The 9,362-nt window shown below is 43.5% G+C and overlaps 1 protein-coding gene across 3 annotated transcripts; it reads left to right on the top strand.

Annotated features, from left to right (window-relative positions):
- The first annotated feature begins 224 nt into the window (after window positions 1–224).
- Window positions 225–9,071, top strand: GNPDA1 (glucosamine-6-phosphate deaminase 1). Of its 3 annotated transcripts, none has more exons than XM_054038364.1 (7): window positions 225–331; window positions 1,406–1,557; window positions 2,481–2,582; window positions 3,932–4,114; window positions 5,229–5,413; window positions 6,324–6,498; window positions 7,744–9,071. In XM_054038364.1, exons 1-7 carry the CDS (start codon window positions 240–242, stop codon window positions 7,839–7,841), a joined length of 987 nt encoding a protein of 328 aa, XP_053894339.1. In that variant the 5' UTR covers window positions 225–239; the 3' UTR covers window positions 7,842–9,071. The 3 variants fall into 3 exon arrangements, with proteins under 3 accessions (XP_053894339.1, XP_053894340.1, XP_053894341.1); XM_054038365.1 differs by having other exon boundaries at window positions 242–331; window positions 1,420–1,557; XM_054038366.1 differs by lacking the exon at window positions 225–331 and adding an exon at window positions 638–719 and having other exon boundaries at window positions 1,420–1,557.
- The last annotated feature ends 291 nt before the right edge of the window (window positions 9,072–9,362 follow it).

The raw sequence follows: 9,362 nt of genomic DNA, 5'->3' as shown, positions 1-9,362 counted from the left end.
GGTTAATAAATACGGTATTTCAGACTCTGCATGGAAGCAACCCAGGATTGTGTTGCCCAAGCACAAAGCAGCCCAAACCGGGGTAGGAGCGTTCAGGGCGAACCGGCTTCGGAAGCGAAGCGTGAGCGGCGCTCAGGCGGTTGCAGGAGCCCTACACGCCTCTGGCCGGCCGGAGCAGGGGAAGTGCTCGGTAGGGGGAGGATGCCTGGAGTCCGCGCTGCTGAGTCAGCTCCTCCAACATGACCCGCCCCCAGTCATATGACGAGGGGCCGCGGCTTGGGGCGAAGCTGAGTGGGGGGCGGGCGCAGCAGGGTGCGGCGCGCCTGGACAGGTAAGTGAGCCGCGGCGGCGCGGCTCCGCCCGTGCGCTCCTTGCGGAGGGGCTGCGCCGGAGAGGCGGCGGCGGCGGCAGGAGGCGCTAGAGCGCGCGGTGCGGGTGTGGCTGCTGCGGGGCGCTGCACCGGGGCCCCGCGGGGAGAGTTGGGGCAAGAGTTCGAGTCCCAGCCTCTCACTCGGGGTTAAAATGGCGCCTGCGGGACGCGGCTGGCTTCCCTTTGTTGGAAGGGCTTTAAATTCCCGCTCCCGCCTGCCGTGCGAGCCCCGCTGCCCGCGACCTGTAACGGCACCTGGGTAGGGGCGTTTTGCCTGCCGTACAGCGCCGGGGGCTCCGGAGTGCTGGGTCCACGATCAGCCGCAGCCTCCCGGAGTGACCGTGGGCAGGTGCTCGCTGATTGGCTGATCTATGTTCATAGGATTTGGGGTGGGGAAGAGACCGGGTCCTGCGGAGGAAGCTGTATACCCCTCAAACCCCAAACTACTAGGGTAGGGTAAGCTAATGCTGATCTGGTCAACGTTAACTTGCCCCTTTCTTTCCCTTTGTAAGTGGTAACCCTATTTGGGCAGGTTCTGGGTCACTGGCTTGCAGAGAACCCCTTGTAGTATGGCTTCTGCCAAGCTATACCGCCAAGAGCCAGAGACCGCTGGGAAGGAGAGTCCGCGTGAAGGCATGGGTTCTGTCAGATTACCCTGTGCCTCCTCTGATTTGAGGAGGGATATCCTTAGGAATCTACGTCCAGTTTCTTCCAGATCCAAAATGCCACACCATTTCAAGAAACTGGATGCTCAGTAAACCCAAGCTCTTTTCCTGGCCCTATATGGGAATAACTTGTCTAGGGAGCAATCTAATCCTTAGTGGCTAATTCTTCTTGGTAGTATCTGCTATTGGCTAACAGTGTTCCTTTCACAGGGCCAAAGTAACTTGGTTATTGCTTCATGAATGCACTCAGATATTGTATGTACCTCTTGCAGTGAGAGGTGGAGGGAGAATGTAACTGTACAGAAAAATTGGTAGCGATATGAGTTCCCAATATTTATTTCAATGTAGAAAATGAACTCCTTTGTTGAAGCTTCTTTATTTTAGATGTGCAGGAGACAATGAAACTCATCATTCTTGAGAACTATGTGCAAGCCAGTGAGTGGGCTGCAAAATACATTAGGAATCGAATTATCCAGTTTAACCCTGGCCCAGACAAATACTTCACTCTTGGACTTCCCACAGGTAGGTTTTGAAAGAGGATTCATTAAGATGCTGATGGTACCTTCTGTTTAAGCAACTGTAAAGCATCCTGACTATTTCACCAGTTGGAGCATTTAAGTGGCAGAGTATTCCCCTAATGTGAAGGGAGTGTCTCCTTATGCAACATATAGATGGATGGTTCTGTTATTTGGGGAGCAACAGTCTATATAATTTACTTAGCTTAAGAAACCTTTCTCTGTTTTTAAAGTAAATAAATTATATAATGATGCCTCCCAAATAACAATAATATAGAAGCTGATGCATTGCATGACAAAATACCCCTTCACATAAGTGGAATAGTCAGTGATGCTTTGGAGAACTGTGCGCTTCCCCAATGTGTAAAATAGAGACAGCATTCATCTACTTACAAGATTAGACCCTTATTACTTGAATTAAAAGAGAATCTCCAATATTAGCTACACAGGGCTGACACACAGTTGAGCAGTTCTGATTCTGTCCAGTTGAGGGTAGCGTAGCACACACTCAGCTGGATTATTACAACTGGGCAGAATTGGAACTGCTCAATTGTGTGTCATAGCCCCTTTATGGCTAATCATGGAGATTCTCCTTTAGTTCAAGTAGTAAGGGTCTGTAATCTTGGAGCAACAGGAGCTGGACTCTATACTATTGAAGCTGAAAGTTGATGTAGATTTGTTTCCATATTATTTTTTTAATATTAGGGTTGTGATCCAACCACATTCTTGTTTTTGGGGAGGCAGCATCAGAAGTGCAACCCACTGGGCTGCCCTTCCCACCACACCATGGTGTTTGCTAGTTTGCTATATTATAATCACTAATATAATTAATGATGTATATAGCTCTTACGCAGCTCAGTGTTTCACAGTGCTGCGCATACACTAATTCCACTAACTGTTTTTTTTAATTTTTCCCTGTATCTCTCTTAGGAAGCACTCCTTTAGGATGTTACAAAAAGTTGATTGAGTATTACAAGAATGGAGACTTGTCCTTCAAATATGTGAAAACCTTTAATATGGATGAATATGTAGGTGAGTCATCTTATTTCATGAAATGTTGTGGTAAGGACACAATCAAGCTTTTTTTTTTCTTTTTTTGGTCCCAAACTTTATTCTGGTGAGTAAAATCAAATATTTATGTTAATTCAAAATCACTTTGTATAGAACCCAATGTAAAATGATCCCAGAACCAGATGGGGAGGAGAAAGAGAGGAGTTTGGAATGCTGTGTAATACAAATTAACAAGCTGCAACTTTTCCCTCCAATTAGAGAGATCACATTAGCTATAACTCTCTTAAAAGCTGAGTGATATACTACCTGAGTATATAATTAAAGAAGTCCCACTGAAGATGCTGTTAGTAGATTGTGTGTAACATCTTTGAAGTTCCCATTTTAGCTCAGCTTTCTTCTAATCAGGGAAACTGCTACTTGGCTGGTTTGGATGGAATGCTGCAGCCCTGTCTTTAATTAATAACCGAGACAGGCAGTGCTCCAGCAAGACTGCACTTTAGACTTACTGATATGTGGTCCTATTATGTTAGATTAGGATTGCCTTGTTTGTAAAGTTGTGATGTAATATTCCCTTCTCAGAGCTGGTTCAGAGAGAAAAGTGAACAAATCCTCTGGTTATCAAGGTACCAAACATACATGCTTAATATGTGTATAAGTTTGCTCTTTGGCCCTAGTGCTATTGCATTCTCTTCCTAATTTGAGTGGACAGATTTTTTTTCTGTGAATAATCATAGTCTGAGAGCTTCGGGTTAGGGTTAGACAGTTCTATAAAGGATGACTCTATAACAATCAGGGAGTTCTTGGAAGAATTCCCTGATTGTTAATCAGACTAAAATTGCTTTTCTGGTTTTGGCATAGTGTTAACAAGCTTGGACTAACAATAATTCTGCAGAATGTTGTAAAGATAAGAAAAATTAGACCTGCTGTGTATCTGCTCTTTTGGAGAACCTGCTCCATAATATTAATGCACCTTATCCATGTAACTAGGATGATCTGCCTCTCCGTAACACTGTGATCTTACTGGAGCTATTGTGACTATTTTTTAAACTCACGGAAGTTAAGGAAGCCCAGCTTGAAGGGCAGATGGGGATACTGGTATTGATTTGTAATCAAAACCCCTGATGTCTATGCAAATATATGTAAAAGTTTTTATATAGGGTACTGTATCCCTCTCAAATCTCTCATTTGAGGCCTCAGTCCTGAAAGCTGTAGCAATCAGAGTGTGAAAGTCAATGGGGCCTTGGATTGTAAGCATTTGAAGCAGGGATTGTGTTTGTACAATGTCCAGCACCATGGGTCCTGTGTCCTGAAGGGGTCTGCAGGTGTGACTGGAATATAAACATGAAATAATAAATGTTCCTGGTCAACAGGTCTCCCAAGGGATCACCTGGAAAGTTATCACTCCTTCATGTGGAATAACTTTTTCAAGCACATTGACATCTCTCCAGAAAACACCCATATTCTGGATGGAAATGCAGCTGACCTACAGGCGGAGTGTGATGCTTTTGAGGGGAAAATCAAAGCAGCTGGTGGAATCGAACTCTTTGTTGGAGGTGAAAATCTGAAGGAATAACAGACTCTGAGAGAACACAGCCTTGTTTTTGCCATAATTCTAGCTAACTTTGGGGAATTCCTTTTTTCATTTTGTTTTGTTTCTTGAGCCACTTATTAGATTTGCAGTCAGTAAAGCCACATGTGCATCCCATTTCCAATTAGTGTATGCGCACCTATCAAGTGTCGCCTCTATCCATTCCCTTCTATGGCATCGATGGGGACAAATGCTATGCATAGGTGACTCACTTGTGGTGTATGTGTGTTTGGGGTTTTTTTTTCTGTCTCAATGAGATGTTCAGATTGTCCTAGTAGCTATTCCATCCCTGGTCAAGCCTTACGGCCATACTAGGTCAGTGGAATGTGCCTCCTGGTCAAGTAGATGGGTCTCAAAATGTGAAGAATAGACTGGCTCCAAAGTCTCAGGCTACAGGGGTAGGGGATGATGGCAGAGTGGTTTTGATCCACTTGGCAGTGGATGACATCCTTAGTGAGTGCTCTTTACATGCTTAATTTTAAAGTTCAGCTATTTTTGAGGTATATTTGGCCAGAAGGGGGCAGGAGTGTAACTTTTTTTCACGGAAGTCAAATAGCTAAAGATGTTGTTCAAATTTGATTTGTTTTAAATTGACATTTCATCTAAGATCTAGATTTGAAAATTTCAGTCCAATAGGTGAATTCTTTAGAAAAGTAGTAAAAATTTGGGGGTGGGGGAGAAAGGTGTGCTAACCAAAACTGTGTTGCAACCTTTCCAATAGCAAGTTCTACCAGGTAACTGCTGTAATCAGCTATAACCCCTCTGAGACAGTGGTATCTTCTAACCTGAGGCTTTTGGGTGCTAACATTCAAGTTACTTGAGTTATTACGTCCCAAAATGCAAAGGAACAGTGTCTCTGCTCTTATTGACTTCAGTGGGAAATTTGCCATTCACTTCAAGGGAAGCAGGATCTTGGAGCTTGAGCAAAGCTGCAAGTTCTTGTATGAAAGTAATGTGCTTCACCTGTTCTGTAGCTATTCTTAGGAGCCTATAGCATCCTTACAGTAAGAATGATGTTGGCTTTGCTTCCTATGATGTGTTAAGGTAGTGACATAGTTCTTAAACTGTCTCCAACACAGGTATTGGCCCAGATGGTCATATTGCCTTCAACGAGCCCGGCTCAAGTCTGGTGTCCAGAACTAGAGTGAAGACATTGGCTATGGACACCATATTGGCTAATGCTAGATTCTTTGATGGCGACCTCTCCAAAGTTCCCACAATGGCTCTCACAGTTGGAGTAGGCACAGTCATGGATGCTAGAGAGGTTAGAATTAAAATACAGTGACTTAATAGCATGCTCCATGGAGCATCAAACAGTTGTCTAGTCTTCAAGCAGTGGTACTTTCTGCAGCCCAGCCCCAGGCATTATAACTGGGCTTCCAGAGCGTAGTTTGCTCAGCTAAACAAACAACCCAGCTACCTTCTTGAACCCTGCACAACTACCTCATAGCTTTTTTTCCCTGGGGCTTTGATTGCAAAGATCAAATTAGCCATGATCAAATTAGCCACAAATTGAAGGGCTTATAAATGCAGCATGATGGCTGAGATTTGGTCCTAATAAAAGTAAAGCCATACCTGCAGGGAGAAGAAAAGAAGGGTTGGCTCACCAAACAGTCATATGCATTACATCAAAATGAGCTTATTCATGTGGCTTCCATTATCCTACTTTAACATTTTTCATGTAACTATGCAATACAGTTGTATTTAGCCTGGGGGGGCTGGGTAAGGGAGGTTTCCAGGGGACAATCTCACAAGGTAAATGTGAGAACCACTGACTTACTCAGAGGTATACCAGCAAATTGAGAGTCACAAGGTGGTGTGTGGTTGAATTTATTTTTACACCTGTAGTTCATAACCGTTAATCACCTCCTCTAGCTGTCTAAAGTGCTCTAGTCTACTCTTGCATAAACACTAAAGGGAGAGCTCACAGTAACAAGTGGATAAACTTTAAAATGGCCAGGCAAGCCATAATTTTACTACCTAAAACAATACAGCCAAAGTGAACAGTACCCAGTCAATGAAGTGAAATACTGCTGGGGAGGACTAAAATAGTTTTCTTCTTTGGATGACTTACTCATCTACTGCTTCAAATCACACTTGGGTGTGTTCCCTTTAAATGTACATCACAAAACCTAACAATGTTATTCCTGTGTTTTGTTTTTTGTTTAATTCAGGTTATGATTCTAATCACAGGAGCCCATAAAGCGTTTGCTTTGTACAAAGCCATTGAGGAAGGGGTGAACCACATGTGGACAGTGTCTGCCTTTCAGCAGCATCCCAGCACTGTCTTTGTGTGTGATGAGGATGCCACCCTAGAACTCAAAGTTAAAACAGTGAAATACTTTAAAGGTAAGTATTTGGCCAGATCAGGCCACTTTTTCAGTTAGCTGGGGGGGGATAGCTCAGTGGTTTGAGCATTGGCCTGCTAAACCCAGGGTTGAGTTCAATCCTTCAGGGGGCCACTTAGGGATCTGGGGCAAAATCAGTACTTGGTCCTGCTAGTGAAGGCAGGGGGCTGGACTCGATGACCTTTCAGGGTCCCTTCCAGTTTTGAGATAAAGTATAGAAAAAAAAAAAAAAAGGAGATATACCTCAGGCAGGGGTGGGCAAACTTTTTGGCCTGAGGGCCACATTGGGGTTGCAAAATTGTATGGAGGACTGGGTAGGGGAAGGCTGTGCCTCCCCAAACAGCCTGGCCCCCTCCCACTTCTCGCCCCGACTACCCACCTCAGAACTCCCGACCCATCCTGCTCCCTGTCCCGACTGCCCCCCCCCCCCCCAAGAACCTCCAACCCATCCAACTGCCCCCGTGACCCCCTGCCCCTTATCCAACCCCCTCCCTACCCCCTTACCATGCTGCTCAGAGCAGCAGAAGCTCACAGCCCTGCCGCCCGGCTCCACGCTGCCCGCGTGGTGGCATTGTGATGGAACAGCAGGGGGCTAGCCTCCCCCACGCGAGCTCAGGGGCCGGGCCAGATGTGGCCTGCAGGCCATAGTTTGCCCACCTCTGCTTTAAGGGCTACCATTTAATTTAGCAAATCTTTCCTGTCAGAAAAATTGTGTTTGAAGGAAGTGCTGTCAAATAATTCTCAACCCTAAAGGTTTTAAAAAAAAAAAAAAAAAAAAAAAAAAAAAAAATACAAAATCTCCACTGACTAGAAATCTATTCAGGGTAACATTTAAATGTAAATTATTTATTTAAATGTTCCCCTATAGTGTTACTAACCCTATGTTGAGTTAGTAACTCAAAACTAGAAATGGCTATTGCTTAGAAGCCATAAATGAAGAGTGAGGCTAGCTTAATTCTCCAAGCTGAGTGAAGTATGTCCCTCTTTCTGTACATAATGGAATGTTAAAGTAGATTTAATAAATTGTTAGTCTGTAGTGGTGGTAAATGACTAAGGAGTTTTTAAAATTAATTATGCTGACACTCCCTCTAATATCAAGCTTACAGCAATGGGGTGAAAAATACTTTGAGGGTTGTGTGGGAAGGTGGAAATAAGGATATTACTAGTGGCTATAATTAAAAGCAAAAGTCCTCCATTTATTGCACTTACTACCTCTACTTAACCTTTCCTTTTCCCCCTGCACCAGGTTTAATGCTTGTTCATAACAAGCTTGTGGAACCCTTATACAGTATGAAGGAAACAGGAGCAGAAAGAAGACAGTCTAAGAAGCCGTACAGTGACTAGTTTCTTGGGGGCTGGTATGATGCTAAGCAGGCTCTTCTCTTGGAAATCAGCACTGGAGGGGAAGAATCCCTACAGATTCTTCTTGTTCATAAATAAGCAGAGATGTGCTCATTTATTGTGTCCATCTTTTAAAAGAGATGAATGTTGAGTAGATTGGGTTTAATAAATTAGATGAGGATGAGACCTTATGTACTATGTTCTAGCAACCTCGCAACTACTCACTTGCTACTGGTGAAGCCAATTGAAATGAGGTGTGTAATCTATAAAGCAAGTAAATGAGAACAGGAAATAGATATCCCTCAACTCAAAGGTGAGGAATATGAAAGGAAGTAAAATCAAATGGGTAATTGTAGAATGTATTAACCCACACACATTTAGGTTTCTCTCTCTTCTCTCCCCCCCCTTCCCCCCATGCACTTATTAATCTCAACTGCACTAGCATCATGAAATTGAAGTACTAGCACTAACTAGAGTTAGCCATTAAATAAACTTCCTCAAAGCTCCCCTGCATTAATTTGTACTATTTTAGTTTTGGGGCTTTCTTGAGGAGATGCTACCAACTTCAGTGTTCATTGATGTATATATGCTATGCACCCTCCACTTCAGCAAAATCAAACGCACCTACCCTGGCTCTTGAGTGTTCTCAGCTTAATGAAATAGCTGCCACCAAATGGTTAAACAGCAATTGTTCCTTATCCATCTGTGTAACTCTGGCTGCTATTTCACTTCATGGTCAGAATTCTAAAAATTCAAACATTATGTGAATGCCACTGTATGTCAAGACTAAGGCACTGTCATTACAATCAAGTCTAAATATTTAGTCCCCCATCCCCTGCAATGCCATCAAGTGTTCTGTTAGTTGTAGCACTATAGGGCCAACTGCCCTCCCCCAAATCTTCTAGCCAGTTCCCCTCTTGCCTTTCCTCATAAATCATGGTGGTACATGCAGGGAGACCTGTCATAATTCAGCTGTCCATGAACTTAGCCCATATATTTAACCACCTAAATCTACTTTGTGATGAATGAAATACTCTACTGCTCTTGACCATGCTACTTCCAAAACTCTATTGGCTTTACCTTTATTACTACCAAAAGGGCTTACATCAGACTACTGAAGTGTAAGTCACTGGTGCTGTTTAAGTGGGGGAATATGTATTTGTTTACATGGAAATCCTACAAACTATTCATAATGTAACTTTCTACATTAAATGCAGTATTTTTTAATCCAAATAAACTGAGTCATGTTGACTGTCTTTACCCATTAACTCTAAGTTTTATTAGGAATTAAAACATCCTGCAAGGCCAGACAGAAATAATTGTAGGGGAAAGAGATGCTGGTGTATCAGAAAGATCGTTAGCAGGTAAAGCTTGATGGTAAGGATTGTCACTGCCCACTGAAAAGGGCTCCTGTGGAAAGAGGAAGAGATGGAAGTAGACGTGGCTTTTAGCTGTCAGACTGTACCATATACTACGGTACTGAGCATCACAAATTATCCACAGAAGGAAATGGGAAGTTAATGT

Source organism: Malaclemys terrapin, chromosome 8, assembly GCF_027887155.1.
Source record: "Malaclemys terrapin pileata isolate rMalTer1 chromosome 8, rMalTer1.hap1, whole genome shotgun sequence".
Taxonomy (NCBI): Eukaryota; Metazoa; Chordata; order Testudines; family Emydidae; genus Malaclemys; species Malaclemys terrapin.
Note: the sequence above shows the minus strand (reverse complement) of the source record. Positions and strands in the feature narration are given on the sequence as shown.